At 35.6% G+C, this 25,756-nt stretch overlaps 1 protein-coding gene across 1 annotated transcript in view; it reads left to right on the forward strand.

Annotated features, from left to right (window-relative positions):
• LOC145684646 (protein DVR-1-like) overlaps positions 1–23,185 on the forward strand; it is a 317,851-nt gene extending 294,666 nt beyond the window's left edge. The window contains exon 3 of the mRNA XM_081757041.1: positions 20,976–23,185. Within this exon, the coding sequence (XP_081613167.1) occupies positions 20,976–21,610 (635 nt within the window). The 3' untranslated portion in view covers positions 21,611–23,185. The remainder of the gene's footprint in view (positions 1–20,975) is intronic.
• Positions 23,186–25,756: the final 2,571 nt, after the last annotated feature.

The raw sequence follows: 25,756 nt of genomic DNA on the forward strand, positions 1-25,756 counted from the left end.
ACTCAACCGGATACAGCGAGGAGGGGAATTTCCTTAAAGCTTTCGCCTTTCTGAAAATTCCCTTGCGGGCAGGGACTCGTTGTGTTTTTGGAGACAACTTTTAAGTTTACGTATTTAAGTAAACCACCCTCTTTCGGTATATGTGATTTTTTTGGCTGTGAGTTGTTATATATTTAAATTCGATCACTCGTCTGTGTAGTGAGTAGTACCTCAACCTTCCTCCTTTCGTTGGCGCCACTTTCTCTATCTTGTCTCTTTCTTCCTTCTTACTTCAAGATTTTCTTAGAACCTTCTCCGCCCCCCGGTTCTGAAACTCATGAAAACATACAATGTTCATATCACGTATTTCCCGATCGTATGTACTAACTGAGACATCGAGGGATACAATTCGTGGAGGTATTTCCCGGTATTTCAGCACACTCAGGACCATTTTCACGATGCTCAATCCAACAAGAGAGGGACTGACAGAGGGTACACTACGATTTCAGATTCCCAGTAACTTGATTATTGTTCATCGATCGTACAAATCATACCCATTGATTACTGACTTCTGGTTCTTTCTATCGATTGGTTATATAGTGTGTATGTATTAGTAGTTTGGGCCCACAAATTTTAAATAATCTAGATTGTTTTCTTTCTTTCTCTGTATATACATTTATATATGTGTGCTTACATAGTTTGGAAACTTACGTGCCTGCTCTATTTGCTGTATTTCCACTTTTGTGTCGACTTATTAAATAATATCAACCATTTCTCTATATGCGGATCTTAATAAAATTGAAATTTTATCGATTATCGGGATATATATACATTCCAATGTTGCAACCTTATTAAAAGAAAAAGAATTTTGTTTGTCAGTTTTTTTTTCTGTTTGTTTTGAGCCAAGAAAATGTGAATACTTATTAAATATGAGAAGGTTATTTAGAGAATTAAGTATCGACGAAATACTAAGATTGATATTAGAATAAAATTTATTATATTGAGTAATATGGATATATATATATATATATGAGCGGATATGCGTGTAAAAGGCTCGGTATTTACCCTGGTTGTTTTAGGTTGCCATAGATTTTGACACCTGATATTTGACCAACTATTTGTGATTGTAAAGTATTACCGCATAACTTGTACTAAATGACACCTTACTGATTTGTTAGTAATCTTCGTAACTATTAAAGTTTAATACTATGTTAAATATTGCATGTATATAGAACAAGTAGCAGGTCGTAAGAAAAAAACCTTAATCCGTATTTAAAGTTATTTTGTAAAACAATAGTGAAATCAGTAAACTATGAAACAGTGCGCCCCAAATCCTTCCCCTAGGACCGGAAACATAACTATTTGTCATTCGTCAGTTCAGTGACTCGAATCTCTTGACTCCACGATATAACCCAGACATAAAATTCAGTGATCTTAATTTGACCTGAGATGTGGTTAATAATTTAGTAATGTGAATACAGGACCTAGATAGGTCCAGAGACCTAGCTCCATTGAGATATCGTACAGTAGAATGGAAATATGTTACCAATGTTTGGGACTGGATTCGATATTTTAAATCTCATAAAATTATGAATTTTCATACCAAGTGCGTCAAGTGACGAAATATATATATAATGTGAAGCAACTATTTTGTCTGTAGTTTAGAAAAACGACTAACTACTCTCATGGACACCAATCATAGTGTATAAAGAGAGTTGATAAAGGAGTTATCATCGACGTGAGAAAAGGACTCATAAAATTGTCGAAATTTCCTCTCTTGGGACAGAGACTCTACAAAAATGAAAACATACAATGTTCATATCACGTATTTCGATCGTATGTACTAACTGAGACATCGAGGGATACAATTCGTGGAGGTATTTCCCGGTATTTCAGCACACTCAGGACCATTTTCACGATACTCAATCCAACATGAGAGGGACTGACGAGAGGATTTCACATTCCCAGAAACTTGATTATTGTTCATCGATCGTACAAACTATACCCATTGATTACTGACTTCTGGTTTGTTTCTATTGATTGGTTATATGGTGTGTATGTGTTAGTAGTTTGGGCCCACTAATTTTAAATAATCTTGATTTTTTCTTTCTTTCTCTGTATATACATTTATATATGTGTGCTTACATAGTTTGGAAACTTACGTGCCTGCTCTATTTGCTGTATTTCCACTTTTTGTTGACTTATTAAATAATATCAACCATTTCTCTATATGCGGATCTTAATAAAATTGAAATTTTATCGATTATCGGGATATATATACATTCCAATGTTGCAACCTTATTAAAAGAAAAAGAATTTTGTTTGTCAGTTTTTTTTCTGTTTGTTTTGAGCCAAGAAAATGTGAATACTTATTAAATATAAAAAGGTTATGTAGAGAATTAAGTATCGACGAAATACTGAGATTGATATTAGAATAAAATTTATTATATTGAGTAATATGGATATATATATATGAGCGGATATGCGTGTAAAAGGCTCGGTATTTACCCTGGTTGTTTTAGGTTGCCATAGATTTTGACACCTGATATTTGACCAACTATTTGTGATTGTAAAGTATTACCGCGTAACTTGTAATAAATGACACCTTACTGATTTGTTAGTAATGTTCATAACTATTAAAGTTTAATACTATATTAAATGTTCCGTGTAAATAGAACAAGTAGCAGGTCGTAAGAAAAAAACCCTAATCCGTATCTAAAGTTATTTTGTAAAACAATAGTGAAATCAATAAACTATGAAACAGTGCGCCCCAAATCCTTCCCCTACGACCGGAAACATAACTATTTGTCATTCGTCAGTTCAGTGACTCGAATCTCTTGACTTCACGATATAAGCCAGACATAAAATTCAGTGATCTTAATTTGACCTGAGATGTGGTTAATAATTTAGTAATGTGAATACAGGACCTAGATAGGTCCAGAGACCTAGCTCCATTGAGATATCGTATAGTAGAATGGAAATATGTCACCAATGTTTGGGACTGGATTCGATATTTTAAATCTCATAAAATTATGAATTTTCATACCAAGTGCGTCAAGTGACGAAGTAAATATATATATATATAATGTGAAGCAACTATTTTGTCTGTAGTTAAGAAAAACGACTAACTACTCTCATGGACACCAATCATAGTGTATAAAGAGAGTTGATAAAGGAGTTATCATCGACGTGAGAAAAGGACTCATAAAATTGTCGAAATTTCCTCTCTTCGGACAGGGACTCAATAAAAATGCTACTAAAGTGTTGTTTTTTTTAAAAAAATGATTAACCAATTATATATTTTTTTCTTTCCTCTTTCACATTGATATGTATTCTTTGTACTGAATCTAATCTTAAATATGTTCAATGTTGACCTTTGATTTTTTCTTCGTCTTTCGTTTTGTCGATTTTTTTAACGTAATCCAACTTCTACTATATCTACAAAGAAAAATGTGTTATTAAATATTGAAAAGTAACAAATTTCTATGCATGTCTATAAACCATACTGTTATTACTAGTATTATTTTCTTTTCATGTATCGAAATGTCTCCTGTGTTGTCGAATTAAGTTTTCTTGAAATGTAATAAATGTCTATAGAAATGTAGTTAGGTTAGTTTAATTTAACTAAATGCAACCTGAAGTATACATTGTCCTGTATGAGTGTGAGGTTGAGTGAAATGTAGGTTTAGTATTAAGTGCACCAATTCTTTTGACATATATGTGTGACTTACTATAACTAATGGTAGTTGGCAATTAAAGTCGTTGAAAGTCAATACTAACTCAATTTAAGTTGGCTCTATAAAGGAAGCAAAAAGGACCGAAGTAACCTGAACGAACGATCATCAGGAGAGAACTTTGAGAGTCAAAATCTTCGACAAATATATGTGTTACTCTGATTTTTTTTTCTGTGGTCGATTCTAACATGCCATGAACTTCATCATTTATCCTTCAAGTATTGGATACTAGTCGAGAACTTTCGGAAATATTGAATAAACTGTTAAATTAAACTTTCTCATCTATCTCAGAACTAGATTGGGATAATTCGGCATTTGGGGTTAAACGGATCTAGGTCTGGGAGGTATGGGTTAACTGTGTCTACCTTTGATCACCTTAATACCAAATATTCACCCAATAGCTATTGAAAATGATCCCAATTCGATAATTATTCACTTTCCTTTACCATATTTCTCAAAAATATCCAGTAACAGTTTCCCTCTTTTCTCATCTTTTTACTTTCTCTCTTTTTCCTCTCTTCCTATCCCAACTTCCTCTTCTCTTCTTTACTTCTTCTTGAACTCCCTTGTGGCTATGTGGATAGCGTACGCGCCTTTGGCGTGGGAGACCCGGGTTCGATTCCCGGCGGTGTTGAAATAACATGCTAAAGTGGTACTTATGCTACGATCACTACCCAGTGTTTAAAATGAGTTATTTTAACACCGTTTCACATGCTGATTGAGTTTTGGCTGGGCTAACACCTGGAGAAAGTTTGCAAGCAAGTTGGTAGGTTTGCATTTTCCTCCGATAAAATGATAGTTGTTATTTGAGGAGCTTACTTTCAAAACGCAACATGTCCACTTTCTTTAAAAAATGAGTTATTGATTGAAATGGCATTTCCGTGAGACTTTACACCATATAAAAGCAACAAAATGCAAGTAGTCCTATTCTGGCCGAAGCTATAGCGGGTTACAAATGGGGGTATACTTCAAATTGAAACATGTCCGTCAACAGTTTCTGTTCAAAAAGCAATTTGTCTTTAATTGTTGCAAAATGCAACTTGTCCCTTTGTATTTTAAAGCTATTCTCGGGTTAAACAATTAAATTGCAACTTGTCCATATGTTGCGTAATAAATTAATTGGTCATATGGTGTAGGTTATTGGCAACACTGTAGCTATACTGTTGTGTCGCAGTAGTTGGGCTGTGCGGAGGAAACTGTAAGATGGACGGAAATGTGTTTGTTGGTGAATGCAGTGAAGGCAGCAGAAAGAAATTGAAAAGAGGACGTAAGAGAGAAAAGGAAAAGGAACGAAAGTATGTAGACCAGGATCCACATCTAATGAACTTTGAACCAAAATGCAGTCACAATAACAAGCGATTCCAATGCAGAAGCATACCAGCATACGATTTAAGGCAAGCTAAAATGAAAATATATAAACGACCACAGAAAACGGAGCAAGATATACTCCTTTCAACATTTTTTACATGTAAGCAATCCTAAGAGACATCGTCCGAGAAGCAATTCGAAAAACAAGAGACGAGTTTTTTTCTTCGTAAGATATTCGTCACAAAATTCAACATTGGTTTCGGTACTCCAGCAAGTGATGTGTGCAGATTTTGTATGCGCATGAAGAATGCAATTAGAATGGAATCTAATAGCAGTGTGAAAAGTGACATGAGCCTGCAACCCAAGGCTCATAAGGTGAAGACGAAAGAATTTTATAAGGTACTACGGGAAGACTCCGCAGATAGTGTTTCATTTTGTTTTGATATGCAGCAGGTTCAATGCCTCCCAAAGCTTGCAATTTCCGAAGCATTTTATGCACGGCAGATATCGTACTATGTGCTGTGTATCACGGATACACAAACTTCGTCACCAATGTTTTATACATGGACAGATGCTCATAGTGGAAGAGGTGCTATAGAGGTGTCATCAGCCCTCATACATTTTCTAAGAAAACATGACTTTGATAAAACCACAAAGACTTTGCGCTTATTTTCAGATGGTTGCTCGGGACAGAATAAAAATACGTCTGTAAATCATGCACTTCTGCTCTGGTTGTTTAAATGGGTACCTTCTCACATTAGACGCATTGTGTTGCATTTTCCAGTGCGTGGTCATTCATACCTACATGCAAATCGCGTTTTCGGTCGTGTTGAAAGAGAACTGGAAAAACATGAAGTAACATTACTGCCTGAGGACTATAATAATACATATTTAAAAACGGGGAAGGTGCGATATATTATTAAGGACTGGAATGTGAAAGATTACAAGCAGTTAACCGAATATTTTAGGAAAGTTGACGGCATCAGTGAAATGAAGAGAATCATATTGACGAAGGACATTGAAACAGATAATGTGAAGCTCTTGATCAAAATGGAACCCACGTTCAGGTTTGATGATCCTTCCAAAAAATTCTCCTCAGTATTACGGAGAGGAAAACGGATGACATCTGTACAGGAACAAGACGAACTTCAATGCAAGAGCCATTTGAAGCCAGAAAAGATTGCCGATGTCAAGAAATTGTTTAACTTCCAATTTGGAACGGAATGGTCGAAGATTGAAAAGTTAAAATGGTATTGTGAAATACTACAGGTTGGCACTACAACATGTGATCCAGAAGAGGAATGTAATTGACTTGATGATGACCTGGGAGTTCGCATTTGAAGATGTAAAAGTTTTGTTATACTCAATAAGTAACATTAGTTTTTACACAGACATTGATGTTACTTTCACGGAAAACATGTATTTGCCACTGAAGCATTTTTATATCAATCACCTCTTTTGTGTTTTTGAATCTTGTAGCCTATTTATATGATTACGGTGTATTAACTTTGTGTAGCAATAAAAAAACATTACTATTAAAAAAGATAATAACAATCATAATGTTTATGTACAAAACGTACAAACTTATCTTTAAAATAGAGGTAACATTATCATCTGAACAGAAGAGTCAATGGTTGAAAGGCTATTATTCAGCTTACGTTTTATGACTCACTTGACGTTATTTTCAAAATGCAACAAGTCCTTGACTTTGGGTCAAAATGCAACTTATCCAGACAACAATGCTACGTAAGTCACTTTATTCTTAAGGCAGGATTATTTTCCTTTCTACTGTTTACTTCTATCATCGATATCTCCAAATATAGCCAACAACTTTCGCTCCAGGTATATCGATAGTTGAGATACACGTTTTTCGTGAATTTCTCGAAACGAAACATAATGGACAAACTGCATTTTGAAAGTAAGCTCCTCATTTAGTAATAACGTAAACTGCTTGGATTGAGTAAGAAATTGAACACCGACAGAATAGAGTTAAATCATAGAATTGTGTCTTCTACAGAAAAATAGCGGAAATAAAGGAAAAAACATAAAAATTCAAGGTAGTGAAGAACCCAGGTTGCAGCGACGAATGATGCGGAACACGTTCCCAACAGAGTTCTAGATGGGGAAACCTTTCAAGTACAGTACGCAACTGTCGTCTGATTTGGTACATGTTTAAGTTAACGATGATCCAGATGATCCATAATGTTTAATTAGATGGAGTTTACTGTTGGTAGCGATTACATTGTGAACTACACTGCACCAGACAGAATTCTTGTTTTATATTGAGGATCCCATTGCAATATCTGTTCAAATTTGCGACCAATTATACGATTATCCTTAGTTTCAAAAGAAGTATTAGATGATGCCTGCAGATTTTAACGATATGCATAACATTTTGGTTAATTGGAAATGAATCACCTATAGTTTCATAGTTGCTTTCTAAATATTATAAAGAAAATACCTCATTTGAGGTAGTAACAATTGTGAATTTTGTGAGTATTTTAACGGCAACAAGCTTTATCCAGTAAAGGGATCAAGTTTGCCCAAAATTTATAGTATGATAATACAAAATTTAGTATGAAATATAAATCATTGCTCTTAAATTGAATGTAATGAAATTGCAGTCCATGGTGTAATGAAGGGACTGTTAAAATAAACAACGGTTCATTGGAAAGATATTCTTTCTACACAATCCAACATAAAGTCAGTTGTAATTGTGAACGCGATTAGTTGCGTAGTGCCAATATTTGAATAAAAATGCATTTTTTTGAGAGGAGAATTTTAGTTTGAACAGGAAATGGGTTTCCTTATAGGATTTTTTGGTGAAGTATTTATTTGTAGGGCATAATTCATTCGTTGGTATTTATCATCTATTATTTGCATATGAAATTGCCATAGAGGATTACGCTCTCTCTCTCGGCAAGTGATGTGCTGAAAACAAGGGCAAATATAAATTACTTTATTTGTACAATGATATATAAAGAAAACTATACGTGCAAAATAGAACAGGTACAACCAAAAATGCTTAAATAGAACAATATACATGAACACATATAATAAACACTAAGATACTGAGCTTTGGGAAAGATATAACATGAGAAAGTTACGAACAAGGTAGAAGTGAGAAAAATAATGAAAAGATAAAGTGAAAGGATATGTAAGATTATGTGTTGAATATAATTACAGTTCTTATAAATATTTTAGCATGTTTGATGAGATGAAACACATTATACGCCACAACACAATGAAATAGTTAATATTAACGAATGCATGTCAGGCTTCTGTCTTGGGGCGGCTCAAGACTGATGTACGTTGACCTTGGGAGCCCAGTTTATTGTTGAGGAAGAACTGTGCAGCTATGGAAAAAGGTGAGGGATACTTGATGAATGATTTGACGTCGAAAGAATCTGCGATGAAAGTAATCCATAGGAAGGTTGTTTACGTGAAATGTGATCAATATACTTAACGGTGTATGACAATATTTGAAAGTGGTATCCTGCTCAGAGTCTATGAAAATTGTGTCCAGATAAATATCTTTATGAGATTCTAGGCATTTGGCTATATATCGCTTACGTAAGAATGATATATGTTCTACAAACGGTGGAAAGTCTATTCGATTGTGTAGTTTCCGGTTAGGATATGGTAATTTGATACGGTATGCTAAGCGCACTGCATGGCGCTCTATAATTTCAAGCCTACTGTAGAATATAGATTGTGCTGGGGACCAAGCAATATGGCTAAATGTAAGTATGCTACGCATGAACGCTTTATAAGTGTTAATAAGCAATCTTGAGTTTAGCCTCCAATGCTGTCCTACGAGCCTGCAAATGTAGCCTGTTTCTGGAAATGAGCAGTCCATTGTAATTTGTTATCGTCCGTTATTCCTAAATATGTCACTGAGTTAGATGGTTCTAATCTGTTTCTTCCAACAGTGATATCAAGCAGATTAGAATTGCGGTGAACTTTACTGCGGCATTTAGGTGGTGTGATGACAAGTGTTTTGAGTTTCTCCTCGTTTACAGTAAGTTTCCATTTCGTAAACCACACAAGAAATTGATTAACTGTGAGTTGTAAGTTTCTATTAATGTGTTATATAGTTGTTCCAAGAGTTAGGAAAGCGGTTTCATCGGCATATTGGAATAAAAAAATAGGAGGAGCAGGCACTTGTACGTCTGATGTGTACAAAATGTATAGAAGAGGCGACAAGCTGAACCCTTGAGGTATTCCCGTGTATGGAAAGATGGGGAGATGGAATTGTTGATACAGACATATGCGATTTGATTGAATACAAATTAGAAAATCACTCTAATATATATAAGTGGGAGTCCAAATTTAAGCAATTTGTAAAATAGACCATAATGCCAAATTTGATCGAATGCTTTCTCTAGGTCCATTAAAATTAAACAAAACGGGAGTGATCTCTTATACTGGTTAACAAGGGTGGTCGTCAAACAAGGCAACTGGTCATTAATACTGTATGATGGTCGAAATCCGGTCTGAAAAATTGTAATGAGTTGACGATCATGCAGATATTGATGTAAGCGTTTTACAAGATTTTTTCCAAGACTTTCCCAGTGTTGCAGTCAGTTTATATCGGCCTATACGAACTGACAGAATGTGGTGGCTTGTTCGGTTTTAGAAGCATACAAACTTTAGATACTTTCCATTCAACGGAGAATATATCTGCGAGAAGAATAAAAAACTTTACTGAGCATTCTTTGATAAATCGGTAGGATATTTTATCAAACCCAGGCGCTGTGTTGCGTTTTCCTTTGATACTCGTTTGTATTTCGCCATGGGTTATAGACAATGTTAACCTGAGGTGTGAGTAGTTGATGGTTGTAATATTTGAGCGATGGTAGTTTCGGAGAATCTGGGACTATCGTCATGTTAACCAACGGCTGGAATGAACACAGTTTGTGAGAGGCAAATGAGTCGGCTTTATCCTGACCTGAGTGCAAAGGATCGTTTTTTCGGAACAGTGGATATCTTGTTGTTGTTTGCTGTCCGGTCAACTGATGAAACTTTTTCCAATAGTGTGGGGGATGAGTTCCTTCGTTCAACTGACTGCATGTTTTGTGCCACGTCACGCGTTTATGGCAACACTATAATTGTGCACAGTTCTTTACAATCTACGTACCTGTGTTAGATATTTAGGATTATGAGTGCGCTCATATTGTGTATATTAATGCCGAGATTTTCTTACTAAGTGCAAATATTGTGGAGGCAAAACAGGCAGATAGGTTTTACCGTGATAAGTGGGAATGTTGTTATGTGCGTTAGTAGCAATGACCTGCGTGAGTGTGGTTATGGTTGTGTTTAGACTCTCCTCTGTATCCGGTGGTAGTACAGTTTCTAATGCAGCGTCAATATCCGAGCAATATTTATACCAGTTAGTTTTGTCATAAATATATGGCGCGTTCGGCTGTCGGAGAAAGATTTTTACGTACGTCGTTGCAGGGGCGTCATTTAGGGGGGCAGGGAGGGGCATTTGCACCCCCCCCCCTGAGTTTGAGATTTATATAGATTTTATCAATAGAGTAGTAGTAAATGAGTGAAAAACGCGAAATTTTACTTATATCGAGGGGTTTTGCCCCCCCCCCCCCAAGCAAAATCTGAAATGACGCTCCTGCATCGTTGACCGTGATTTTCAGCGGTAAATCGTCGCTACCTATGCAATCCAAGGCTTCGATATGACACCTTTCTATTAGTGAAGTGGTAGAAAGAACAACATCCGGTGTAGTTTGGCTACTTGGGTTCTGTGTGTTTCGGGAGGGGATATATGTGACCATGTAAGTAAAGTGCTATGTGGTATGCAAACTGAGTTTTTTCCCTCTCTGAACGGACATGGATATTGATTTCTGCCACTATCAGAAGATGCCTGTATGTTTGAAACAAATGTGTAAAATATTCAGTGGTATCACGTGTCCGGGACGTACATAGATTGTTGCTTTCGTAATTGCTATGTTAGGTAGATAGATAGTTGCTTTAAGATGTTCAGAAAGTCGGTAGGGAAGACGAGTTTGATGCTGTCGGTAAGATAATTTATTATTGATGCTAATTACAATTCCACCTTGCGCTTTTGCATTATCTTGTGGGAAGTCATAGCGCAGGAGTTGAAACCATGATGGCATTGATGGTTTTAAAGCAGTTTCATTCGAAGCGAATACATCAATATTTTCTTCTAACGTAAGAGCAGGTGTTCAAAATGAGTTTTATGTTGCAGCAATGGCTATGTTCATAAATAAGAAGGCCAAACCCATGATAATGTAGTGAGCTATTTGTTTTAGACCAGTTTCTCTCAGAGTTATGTCCAAGTGCACATAATTTCCTGAATATGTGGCATACAGATTGATATGGAAAATGCTTGTGGCGGCAGCAATAACATGTTCAAGAATTAACTGTCTTTGAAAAGAAAAAATATTTTGTAGAACAAGCGTGAAATATCGAAAAAAATTTTCAACTGTAGGACTGGAAGTGATTGATTTGTCGGCTTGAACTGGTGGATCAGTTGTACGCAGAGGAACTGTGAGTTCAGGAGGATCTGCTGGTGAAGCTGGCTTAGTTTTACATTTGTAGCTGTATGTAGGATGTGACTCAGGACATACAGGGCAGTGAGCGGGCTTTTGATGATTTGGACAGTCTTTAGTCTCGCGCTGTTCAGCACAGCAACCACACTTAAGGATGTTAGGACATTTTGCTGTCACATGTGAGTTATAAATCTGACAGCGCTCGCATCAAATAGGCAGGGGTGAATTGGTACGTGAGGGTTCGACTCTTGCCTTTTCTTGAAGATCTGCGCTCCCTCTTGAAGGAGGGTATCACTAGACGATTTGTTGTTGGAGGTTAGCACACGAACCATGTATGTAGGTCCCGTTTGATTTCTCATGAGAATGCATTTGTCTACAGGAGTGTCTTCAGCTGTAAGCTCTTCCAGTATTTCTGCATGAGTCATTTCAGGCAGAACACCACAGATAGCAACATATAACATTGGAGTCTTTGGAGACGTAGGTGTTTGTTTAATTTTACTGGTACGCTGTTTCAGGTTGGCATTTTTTCCAAAGATTTCATAGCTAGCCTTCTTTCGTAATGTAGCTCCAAAGTTCCCATCCTCTGATCGGATAATGACACCATTCTTGGTGAAGACTATTTGCTTGATGCTAGCTCTTAGAAGATATTTAACAATTTGGTTGAAAATAAGCCGAGAATTATTGTATTTGAGATCGAAATCCATTAATAGAAATGAATAAGCAGGTGATCCTTGCGGAATTAGGTTTTTAGATCCTGGATTATTTTCAGAAGTTGAATTAGATGAACATTGCATAGGTTCCTCAATGCTGGTAGATGGAGCAACATAGTGCGATGATTTAGAGCGAGAGCGCTTTTCAATGGATCCGATGTTGCTTTCAGAAAGCTGTCTACTACGGCGCTGTTGACGAGGATTCCTCCCTTATCACCCGGAGGTAGCAGGTCTGGGCCCTTAACGACAGGAGGCAAGCGATACATGGCTCCTCGGACCGTTAGTGCACTATGCAATGCAAGACAATGATAGGTGAGGTAATTTAGGTAAGGAGCACCCCGTTTGAATAGGCACTCAGGCGGCTCCAATCATTATTAAAAACGCCAATTATGATCGCGTTGTTCTGGATAAGCCACACGAACATAGTTGCAATTTCCTTCTCACAAGGAAGCAGGAAAGGAAAGCCCGACTAAGTGAGCACGGAAAGATGTAAAATGAAAACTTGAGAAATCAAATTTATATGGACAACCCACATTACTTCCTAGGAGAAACTCTTGTATTTCGAGTCTCTTTATAACACTCAATAAATAATGTACATGAGGTACTACATTACTTATCATTACAATTAAATTATTTATTTTATACTGAATATTGAAGTTAGCTTACATAGGATGTAATATTTTTCAGGCAACTTTGTTTATGATAACAGTGGACGTTTGCTAACGAATTTATAATCTTAGTTCAACAAGCAGGTAGATTGAAATTGTGATGCGTATTTAGGCCGACGTATTTTCAGAAAAATGATCGTTTCCGCAGTGAAAATTTGCTCGTAACTTAGCCAAGAAGCATTTCATTTACTAACTCACTAAGATCAGTTCTAATGTTGGAAAAGACCAGTAGTTATAATTCTGCCACTAAAGCATCAATACCTCGGGGTTTTGGCACGTTTTCACCAGAAAATCAATTAGCACAGGTTGGGAGTCAATCTGACCACCTACATATAACATTTTAAAGTATTGGTCTAGATGTTAGAGGATAGTATGCTGGCTTCTGGGAATGGATCCGACTCCAATTGCAAAACTAAATTAGCAATATGTTATTGATGAGTTTTGGTGAATAGATATAGTTATTCTTTCACTCTGAAGTACTGCAGAGCATGGACGAATACTTGTAATTCGAACATACATTGGAGTTGCATTTGAAGAATACGTGCTTTATAATAATAGATTCTAGACTATGATGCTTGGTTCTATAGATGCTGGTATTTAACTTCGTGCTAGCACAGCAAATAAGAAAATAAAATCGATTTTTTAGAATATAACATCTATATACGCGTATTAGTCCTAAGTTCGTTATATTATAATTCCTGTACCTAATTAAACGTAGTTTACTCACTAATTGTTTCAATAATACTCAAGATAATATATATTTAAAATGGTGTATTTTCCGAACATTTTCTGTATTTACCTTTTTATTTTTCACAACGTTCCTTCTTTATAATTGAAAATACATTCATTATTAATAGCTTCTTCACGTATTATATCATAACTCTGTAGAAAAAGTTTATACATGTCTGGCCACAAAACACAGGTCTGGTCATACAAGAAAATGATATCATACGATACGGACTATTGTCCATATCAACCTATACATATTTATTAATGTTATCGTTATAAGAATAAGCATCGTAGTTTAACTCTTGTAAATAAAATATTTTAATTCCTTTTCTCACATACGGTTTAAACAGTGAAGAACGAAGATAAATCTCACTTTATGTTTAAACAAATCCATTCACTGTTCTGCAATATGAACAAATATTTTTCTTGCTATAAAATCTGTGCATTGAATTTCCAAGCTAATCTTCTATAAGTAATACAAGGATATGCTATTTCAAGTTCAAATGTAATGACGAAATGATGCGTAAAGGACATAATAGACATACAAAATTCACTTACACTTTTACTAAGGTTCTTACTAATGTAACAATGATCTAAACGATATGGCGTTACTTCAGACACACGTATAAGAGTGAATTTTGTGGGTGAAGATAACACAGTTTTCTAAGTTGTAGTTTCCACAAAATATTGTAATATTTTACTGATGGTTGGCGTACCAGTACAATCTCTCTAGTACAGATAACATTTTCACTCACCCAGCAGAACCATATTATCAAAATTATCAGTTCGAAAATACACCACTTTAGCCAGTCATAGTATAAACCATCTTTCACTTATATAGTCATGCTGGAGTGTTCTACATCTATGTTACCATATCGGGTACAAGCAAATATAAACTAAAAATCAGCAAAGATAACTTTCTGAAGATATACGAACTCAATGTCATGTTTTGCTCGGGGTCCCAGGTTCGATCCCAGCCCCCGCCAAGTGAACTTTGTGGTGGACAAACACCGTGTGCTTGGGTTTTATCGGGGTTCTCCCATTTCCTCCCACTTTCTTCATTCCATCATTTGATTCATCACTCATCATCACCGTCTCCTTTAGCCTAACCGGCATAATCGTCAGACGTAAAACTCAAAGATTTTCCAATGTCATGTTTTAAATTAACTATTTAAATAATGGTTTTCCATAGGTGAAATCATGCAATTTACTTTAAAGATTAAAACGGTTACATAATGCGTCAAACTGAGAGTTACGTTACAGAAAAGGATGCATGAATTCATAAAACGATACGTGTATTACAGCAGAACAGCGTTAGGAGGTAGGAGAATGGGCTAGTGACCTCTCGCCATAACTCGGGAATCACTTGCATATCACAGCACGCAATATTGAATTCATACGTTTGATAAATAAACTTTTTTAGTCGGATATACAAGATTTTATAAGTTGCTGTATTGTTTAGTAGAACGTTTTCATATAAAACATAACAATTACTTTCATTTTGGAAAATTTGCTTGAAATAAAAATCACATTCTTCTGCTTTTCCCTCATTTCCAGCTTGAGAGAAACTATTGTTACGATCGATGTCACTTGCTTGAGATTATAATGAATCCTGTAGTTGGCTTCTTTGTGTACTGTTTACTTTCTTATCGTCAAGGACATGAACACTCTGGCCATGATATTGCTGGGTCCTTGATCCTCCGCCGTATACAAGATATCTCAGTACTCTACAAATAAAGACTGCATCTATCAAAAATAGTGAAATAGTGAAACAATTGCAGGGGTTAGAGTGAAAAATATAGCCATTTGAACTTGTTTACTTGCAGGCACAGGAAAACGAGTAGAATGTATTGACATGTTATCTGGAGATGCAAAAAAGTAGGAAAATAAAGCGGTGTTTGTTGTCACAACCGATTATAATTACGAAATAAGAGTCCCCAATTCCTTGAGCCCTTGACAACAAAACTTAAGTGCTAGGTAGCGCCCGAGATGCCGGCAATGTAGTTTAAAGAAGTTCACAGACATCTGGCTGGTCATTCGTTTGTGATATTTTATGAATGCATAGAGGTATGGTCGCGACAAGGCTAATTTTGACAAAATATGGCACGTGTAACACAAATATCTTTATCAATGAAAAGCAAAATTTAATTGACAATATTTTATTGTTTATGTTCCTGGCAACACCATACTCACTTCACATCAAATGCACAGTATGACATACGTATGTGAGTTTGAATTGTATAGGTTGAACCAAGTTTACTCTACCACCATTATCAACAAACAGGTTTGACAGAAACAACTAACAAACTAACTAACTAACTCTATGGCCTATGGACCCCGGAGGTTCAGTGCCGCGTTCACAGAAGCTCTCCACTGACTTCTATCCTTAGCTAATTGCATCCAGTTTCTACTTTGTATTCCTATCTCTGCGAGATCCATCTTAATATTGTCCTCCCATCTGCGCCTAAGTCTTCCTAATGGTCGTTTTCCTATGGGTCTACCAGTCAAGACTTTGAAAGCGTTTCTACTTTCTTCCATTCTAGCTACATGACCTGCCCACCTAAGCCTCCTAGACTTGACGACCCTAACAATGTTGGGTAAACCGTATAAACTATGTAGTTCCTCGTTATGAAGCTTCCGCCATTCCCCATTCTCGTTCCTCTTGGGTCCGAATATTCTTCTCAGGATCCTGTTCTCAAATACTTTCAATCTATGTTCTTCCCTCAGAGTAAGCGACCATGTTTCACAACCATACAGAACAACACGCATGATTATCGTTTTATATATTTTAAGCTTCAAATTCCTCGACAGAATTCGCGACGACAAGAGATTTTGAACCGAATAGTAACACGAATTCCCTGCTTTTAGTCGACATTTAATTTCTTCGTGAATATGATTTTCGTCTGCTAATATTGATCCTTGACAGAAACAACAGTGATTCAAAATTTAAAACAAACACAGTACTCTTCAGTATTTGATTTCCAGAGAGCTGACTACTGTAAAGTTTTACTTACGTATATTTAAGTAATTCATGGATCTATTTAGCCGTAGGGTAAATTGGTCTCTTCGATCTGTCAAATATAAGTATTTTGTCTTGTGCATTGGAAATTAACTGGTATTATTAAACCATTAGACGAACCATATCAGTTTGAGTGGAAAATCAATAGTGTGTACAAATATCAAATCGCATTCAAGTCTCATTCTCCACACAGTAATTTCAGTTGAGAGTTAGTGGCTCAATGAGTTAACTTAGCTCTTTATGTATTTTCGTGACTGGTTACAAAAATTAAACACGTTTATACCTTAAAATTGTTTAAGTATCACCTTTACATAGAACTCTATCTTTTTGTTTATTAACAGCGCCGTACACACTACAAAAAGGGAAATTAGTATCTAGGTGCTGATTCCTTACCAACCAAGCCCGAAGAAGATGGATGATGTTTAGTGGACATGGTTGTTAATATTCGAGCATATTGAATGAGATATCATAATTCAGTGAAGGATTTTGACTAATTAGAAACGAAAATGAAGTGAAAGGAATTATTCTCAGTTTAACGTCCCACGCCTATGCCCGTTAGGCTAAGGGAGACGATTGACTAATTAAAGCATAAGCGGAAGAAAGTGTTTACCGTAATCAGCCATCTTGTAATAATGTTGTATATCCAATTGTAAAAAGTATTTGTATGTTACACCTGCCAGTAAGTAAAAGAAGATAAATATTCTCTTAACATTATAATAGATAAATACGACTTAACAAATGGTGAAAATAACAACTGAGAATCCGTAATCTGTACAACTGAAACATATTTCCCATGATCATGTGTCTTACACTCACCAGGAAATGCTTACTGCGTCACCGCTCTTTATCACTAACAATGCCAATGGCTATACTGAGGTTATGACAAACATACGAGATGGACGATGGAAGATTAGAAGGTGATTTGACGAGTGACTCTATTCCATTTTGATGTAAACACCAAGTAGCGATAGAGCCGTATATTCAATGTCTAAAGTGTGTATGTCATTGATGGTAGGTGTATAGTATGAGTAGGATTCCCAAATTTTCAGTCTAAAAAGCGGAACACTCTATGAAGATATACATCAAAAATACCTTTAGGATATTTACCGCATAATTACAGAATACTCATTAGCTCTTTACTGAAATTATTATTAAATATTCTGCCTGTCGACAGGTCCTGGGGCTAACAGGATTTCTTTTTCACTTCTAAAGTTAGAGTCTGGAAATACTTCTTCCACAAAGAGATTTAAGTAATACATTAAAGTCTCATCCTGAACGAAGAAAGACTTCAGAATGGAGAAAGAGGACAACGCCTTAAGTGGACAATGTAGGAAGGAATCAATTGACTCCTGGAAGAATGGAGTCAACATCTACCACCAATGGCCTTTTTGGAGGGCGGAAAAATGTATAAAGGTCAGGGCACCTTCTTGCGGTTTGGAGGGAAACCTGCCATATAAGGCAGATGAACTACAGATTCGTTAAAGGTACGAAAGTGTGGAAAGGAAATGGGAATAATACCACATTATTTCACTCAGGAGGGCGAAGGAGAAGGATAAACATAACAATAATGCATTGCTGAAATGCTAGAATTAATATCAAGATATATCAACCACATCAGATTTAATAGAAATAGATCAACACTCATCAGAATTAATCAAAAATAGATCAACGTTCATCAGAATTAATCAAAAGATATATCAACGCTCATCAGAATTGATTAAATAATAGATCAACGCTAATCAGAATTAATCAAATATTAGATCAAAACACTCATCAAAAGTAAGTTAAAGAGAGTAGATTATTATCCCTAACTGAGCACTGATAACTAATTAAAGCGATATTATTAAATACAACATGAATGGCATTAACTTATGTTCTGGAGAAAAACCTGGACATTTGGGAGTTTCGTACAATTTTGGAGGGAACAGATTCTGTAAATCTAGAACTGTCCTGGCTAAACCAGAATGTCGAAGCTCCTAGGTATGAGCTACATCATAAAGACTAGGTCTTTTTGTGGTGTCTAATGTCGTGATTTCCTGGCAGACAATATATATTCCATCATATTACACTCCTTATTCCGATGTTGCATTGAACCTTATTAGATGATAACGCGCCTCACCGTTGCACAAGCATTGAAATTCACACTACATTCAGCTTAATTGCCCATACCAGCGAACGATTACCGACCTTAATTACATGTTGGCCACGTTGAATTGCAGGTGAATACGATGTGAATGGAGGACTTACACGCTATTAGGTAGGTCGTCATATGAGTGATTGGTCAATATACCGTACTTTGTTTAATCTCGAGGCTGAGAATTCAGATCATAAGAATTGTTAAAATAATGTGGCGTTTATCTGCCAGCCCGGATTGGATCTTAAAGTAGTATAGCTGGGAGTTAATAGCGTTTGGTATTCATTTTATCCTTAACCTAATAACATTTATAAATAATTTCTGTCCTTGGAACTGGAGTGCATGAACATATGCAATTATAATTTAATTAAAATGCATTGTAATTAAAGTACAATGAAAATCAAAATTCCTTATTATAATTTCTGTTAGCTGAAAGGGCCACTCAGTTATTATTGACATATACTGAACATCAATTGTAGGAATGCACGATTACTACATTCCCAGTTCCCGATAAAAGTAAGCAGTGTGAAACATGTTATGCTGCATCTAGTAATGTTGTTCTTTCGAATGCAATTGCGATATGTTACAGCCCATACACACTATATGCTTGAGTTGCAAGTATAATAGAAAAATGAAAGAATGTAGTGTTTATTATTTCAATTATTTTAACGTTTAGCTAAGAAATATATTTTAAATATATTTTTGTTCTAATATTTTTCCGACCCTAACCAGGTTACTCCCTCGGCCTACCCTATGGCCCTATATAATAATGTTTTACGCTCTCGACCTCAAGAGGGGAAAAACGCATGTTATATTAGTGTTCGGGAGATACAGCAGAGGAAAAATTGGATGAGAAGGAAAAGCTTTGAATGTCTTAACTTCTGAGAATGCTTAACCAAAATCATTGTGGTGTTTACTCACACTTATATAGTGATAGGTAAACAAAGAACCCAACAAGTGACACAAACAACAAACAATAATAATAACATGAACGCAACTACAAAGGATATTGAAGTGAATTAAGTAATATCAACTTTTTCCGTTTTTCTATGCAAATTGTTTGCAATTATGATAATTCAAACCCAGCAGTCACTCAAGAACATTAAATGAAGTTTCGTTGAGTACAAATAAGAATAGTAAATTATTTTCTGTTCTAATGTCAATTGGCATCTTAAGTGCAGGCATCTTTCTGTTCATAGAATATCATAGGCAAATGTCAGCACTCCAAGCTGAAATTTTAATTACAGAAACTTTTAATGTTTACGTATATAACGTAGGAACTAAAGTAATTCTACAAGGCTATCTCAAAAGTAAGTTCCGTTAGCTAATTAAAAAGATGTAAAATTGAAGTACAGGTTCTGTGAATATGTTTCAACATAATTATTATCCCTGTTTAGAAACCTTAAAAGTCACTATATTTAGCATGTCCGTATCGAAGAACGATATTGTCTAAGAGCTAACTATATGGTGACAACTTGTTTGACCACATCTTCAACTACGAATCTCTGGTGAGAAAGGAAAGTTTTTAGGTTCAAAAAGATATACACAAAAATCAGAAAGGGCAAGGTTGGGGTTATTTGTAGGGATGCGCACGAGACAAGATTTGTGGCTGTCTCGTCTCGAAAAGTGCTGTAAAAGTGATATCTCGACTCGAAAGATGTATATTTTTCTATTGGAAGAGCCGTGTCTCGACTCGTCTCGTGCGCATCCCTAGTTATTTGGGAGACCAGGAAATGTTTCCCTGTCAAAATTCTGAGGAGTCATTTCGTAGCACCTGCCTTATCGAGACACGCATTACCGTGAATGAAAAGGACACCACGTATCTATTGGCATTACTCGTTCCTTGATTTGGGTTGGATGATGCAATTTTCGTAGCAACAAGTTTTTGTGTTGGCGGTTTCATTGCACTTTACATGCGCTGGATGTTGCGATATTTTTTTTAATGTTTTCGCAACCCACTACCAAGCGTCTGCACTTTTGTCTTTTCCAACGCTCGTGTCTCTGCCTTTCCAATGGATCCAACTGCCTTCACTCTTCTGATTGCAGCATAATCGTAGCATAAATTGCAAATGGAACTTACTTTCTGAGCGTGTTTTGTAGTATTAAAAAAAAGGAAACTCAGTTTATCTCAGTCACTTCTTTCATTTTATTTTCTTTGTTCCAGATTCCAGTTCAAATGCTCATGATCACTTTCTGAAGACATTCCATATCAACTTTGCAAAGGAAAATTCTGAAATTCTATACAATATTACAGATGACCCAGAATATGTTGAGCATGAATCTTACACTGATAATCCGGAATCATCTTATGAAGAAAGTAAAGACTGTTTAAATGGAAAAAGTTGCGTTTCCAACGATACAGACGTTATCACTAAGATAGATGTAACTTCTCTTGATTTTAACATAAAAGTAATGGAACTTCTGTTACAAAATTTACAATCGTTCTATCGTAAAAATGTTGCAGCTTCAAAATCAAGAGATGACACAATGTGCAACAAGAGTTCAGTGTATGTGACCGTAAAAGCTCTTGGATTGGACAGGTTAATAGTTCAACCTCCAGGACTTAATCTAAGTTATTGCGCCGGTGCTTGTCCATTTCCCACAGAGGTTCCGATGTATATGACAGTACATTTTATGATTCAAAGTGTTTACCATGATAGGGTAAACAGCAGTATCCCAAGATCTTGTTGTATCCCTACAAGATATGCACCAATGTCTATAATATATTTAGACCATAACGGTAATCCTGTGCATGGTACTTGGAACGACATGCTAGTATCAGGATGTGGCTGCATATAAAAAGATATAAGAATATAACAGGGTTGTCGTATATATATTGACAAGAATACTATAAGGTCCTGAGACAGGATTTATCGTGTAAATTTTCATATAGTTATGTGCTGAATTTTTAACAATACTTCCTTAAATTACAGTAACAGGTAATACGTTGTAATTTTGAATTCTTCAGTTGACTTCGCGGAATATGCGTGAAAATGAATACAATGGGAAATCTCTCGATGATAAACAATATAATCGTAGCCACTCTTTAGCTTTTGCCGCATGGCGCCAATTTAATAATAATTCAATTTTAGTAAGGAACAGTGTAGCGATAATAAAATAAATTGCTTATGTACTTACCTTATCTTAGATTTCAGTGTTGTTAGAATGGGAGATTCGGTGATCCAAGAAATGTTATGAAAATAGTTTTCGATCCAGTTAACGTACACCACTAGGGTTGGCCACGTGACAAGATGGAGCTTTCATGAAATACGAGATAAGAAAAGAAATACCAGTAGAAACAGGTAATTATTTCGAGATCAGACATCACTTACACAACTCCTACTGTAGTAGAGACAACATCAACATTTGTCTCGTGTGCAACCCTTCACGTTATGATAACTAAAAAAAGAACACAAAATGGAAATCCTCACTTTTGCTAATGTAATTTTGAGTTCTATTCACAATAATAACAATAATGGATTATGGATTTTCCGTATGAAATGTGACTCGTTGGGTGTGGAAACTGTATCTGACAGTGACTGTGAGAAGACTGAAGAATAAATGAATAAATGAATAAATGATTAACAGGTAATACGGATATTATGGAAATATTATCACGATGTTTATTTGGCTCTCGAAAACAAAATAGTATGTTAGATTTCCAGACTTTTGAGTAAACTGGAGAGGCCACGGTGGTTCAATGGTAGAGCGTTCACCTCTGGTGCGTGGGGTCTCTAGTTCGATCCCAGCTCTCGCCAAGTGAACTTTGTGGTGGACAAACATCATATGCGTGGGTTTTCTCGAGGTTGTTCTGTTTCCTCCCATTTTCTTCAGTCCATCATTTCCTTCATTTCTGATTATCACCATCTCCTTGAGTCTAGCCGCTATAAACGTTGGATTTAAAACTGAAAGATTTCATTTCATTTTCATTTCTTGAGTAAACTGGAAAAGATTATTCAATCTTCCCATGGAACGAAATACCAAACAAGGTTCGCAGGTACTTTTCCGAAATTAAACTGTCTACAAACTGTTCTACGGACCGAGCCCAGCTCATTCCACCTAACAATTGAAAATGAAATGAAATCTTTAAGTTTTACGTCCCACGGTTATGCCGGTTAGGCTAAAGGAGACGGTGATTATGAGAGATGAGTGAAAATGGTGGAATGAAGAAAGTGGGAGGAAACGGGAGAACCCCGAGAAAACCCACGAGCACGGTGTTTGTCCACCACAAAGTTCACTTGGCGGAGGCTGGGATCGAACCCGGGACCCCAAGCACCAGAGGTGAACGCTCTACCACTGAGCCACCGCGCCCCCCACACCTAACAATTGAGTTTCAACGAAAGTGGCGCTTTAACATTATGCTCCCTGGAGTCGTTCATATGTACTTACTAAAACGTCGATTTCACTGTAATATTTCTGTTAATATACTCAATATTGATGAAATTGTTTGTTGCCTGTACTGTATTTTTCAATTACATCAAAATAAATAAATAAAAATGGAATTGTTTATTTTTTTTTTCTAGTTTATTCTTCCTCTTAAATTTACAATTGAAGATTTCTCATTGATAAATGAAAGGTTTAATATGAACAAAAAATAAGAAAAACATTATACTAACTTGAGAGAAAGTTTAATGAAAATTTTAAAAATGTAAAACTGGCACTTGGAAGGATTTAATTGTATTATGAAAACATATATATATATATATATATATATATATTAGAAATGCGATAATATCTAAATAGACAATTGTTTTTGATATTTAAATGGAGTTATTCTATAAAAATATTTTGCTAGCAAGGCACATGTGCTATACGAATTGCCAACAAAGTATTTTTAATCTCTAGAGCCCGGATTTCCATTCACAAACAAACCCCAAAATATGCATGCAAATATGCATGAAAAATATAAAAAAAAATATGCACTAAAATATGCATTTAAAAAATTTAACATATGAACTGAAATACACACGAAGAAAATAAAATGTCAGTTTCTTACAAAAATCTTATCCTAATGATCTCTGTTGTAATGAACTATTAACATCTTCTTTAGATTTTCTTCTGTTAACCCTCTGTGTTTATCTGTAAGAAACGTTTTGTAGGTCGAAAAGTTTCTTTCTACATCAGCGGAAGTGCTGCATGTGAAAAACAACAAATGTCATCGTAAGTTACATTCTCTTCCAATTACATGTTTTCATCATTAAGTACATTTGCAATGGCGCAGATTGTTTTGTACCCGGGATTTTTGCCTAATATTTGACAAAGTAGCTGTCGCTATTTTCGCAAGACCGCGAGTTGTTTCACTGGACAAAGTCTGCGATAATACACCCAACAAGAAGAGTGAATGCTGCAAAGTGTTCTTGACAGGATTCCAACTGTCTAATAATGTCAGGTATTCTCTAGAAGTGGTTGTGTATGTACTTAATTTTGTTCTCAATGTCACTTGTAGAAAAACATTTTTGAGACACATAACTAGCACCTGCATCATCGGGACTTGGTGAGTCTACAACTGTCTTCACTTGATTTAAGTTATCTGCATAATACGGTTACCATCTAGCCACGAGCTTCACTGATTGAGAAGGTACAGGAAAATATTTCGCAACTTCGCCAAAGATACGTACGCGTGATGAAGCTTTCACAAATTCTTTCTTTACATTTGATACAAGCACGTCTACTGCTAGACATTAGCATCTGATTGTATCTGCTACGCAATGAAAACCGTGTGCAACATAAGTTAGGTGGACTGATTTAGGATAGGATACAATACTGTCTTCTATTACTCTATACAACATTTTGTAACCGCACCTGTGCTTCAAGGTACGGCCGATATTTAATTTCCTCAAAGATTGATAATTTCAATGTCAGTTCTGAAACAAAGTAAGGCCCAGTGTCGCCATTCGCGATTATGTTCGCGAAAAACAATAATAAAAGCAGGTTCTTTTGATGTCGACTCTTACGTAAAGAAAACGTCAAAAGTTGTTCCGGTAAGTAGCAATTTATCATAATATATGTAGCTTATAGTCTATGACTTACCTCAGTAATTGACATAAATAATTTGCTCTTTAACAAGAAATTAAATGTTGTTAGTTTATTATATCTGAATATATTTTTTAAAAAAGAACACAATTTGGAAATAGTGCAGTGATACAACAAATTAATCATATACATTCCTTTTCTTTACAGCTCTATAGAAGATATGCAAGGCAGGATTCCAGTACAGTGGTCCATCAGTTTTAGGTACGTATTCCAAGGTATTCAAGACAGGTAAGTATTTTATTAAACAGTTTTAGCAGAAAATATTTATTAGATTAAGTTAGTTTAATCATAGAATTTTCGATGATAGTAGTAGTAGTAACAGTAACTTTAGAACAGGTTTAGGTTACGTTATTTTCCTTTTCCAGAAGTTAGGGTTTTGTATTTATTTATATTGTAATACTGTTCCATAATACTGTTCCATGTATAACACTAGTACTTAGTTGATACAAATTATTGTGATGGACTGTATTTTAAAAATAGTTTAGTTAGTAAGTAGAGTTCGAAGTTTTCTTTGGAAGTTAGGTTAGGTTTCAGCAAAAGGAAGATATGCTTGGTAACCTCTATAAATCAGTACTGACTATAGTAACATACTTATTTTTTATTTGTATATTGATTCTTTTAAAACATGTTAAATAATGTATTTTAATTTTCTTTACAGATTCCGAACGAATTGCAGCTGATTCCTCTCCATCCAACATGTTCCAAATATGTTATTAATATAGTACTCGTTTTCATCACGATACATTATATCAACATTGTTTCACCACACTTAAATATTATTTGTAATCGCCACGTACTCTTCATAATTCTTAGCTGCAATCGCAAGCTAACATATTCTTCATAATATACATATCTATTGAAATTACAATTTTGATATGGAATAGGAGGGATGTCAACAGCATTGTATTATAT

Source organism: Thermobia domestica, chromosome 5 (assembly GCF_964235325.1).
Source record: "Thermobia domestica chromosome 5, izTheDome1.hap1.1, whole genome shotgun sequence".
In the NCBI taxonomy this organism is placed as follows: Eukaryota; Metazoa; Arthropoda; class Insecta; order Zygentoma; family Lepismatidae; genus Thermobia; species Thermobia domestica.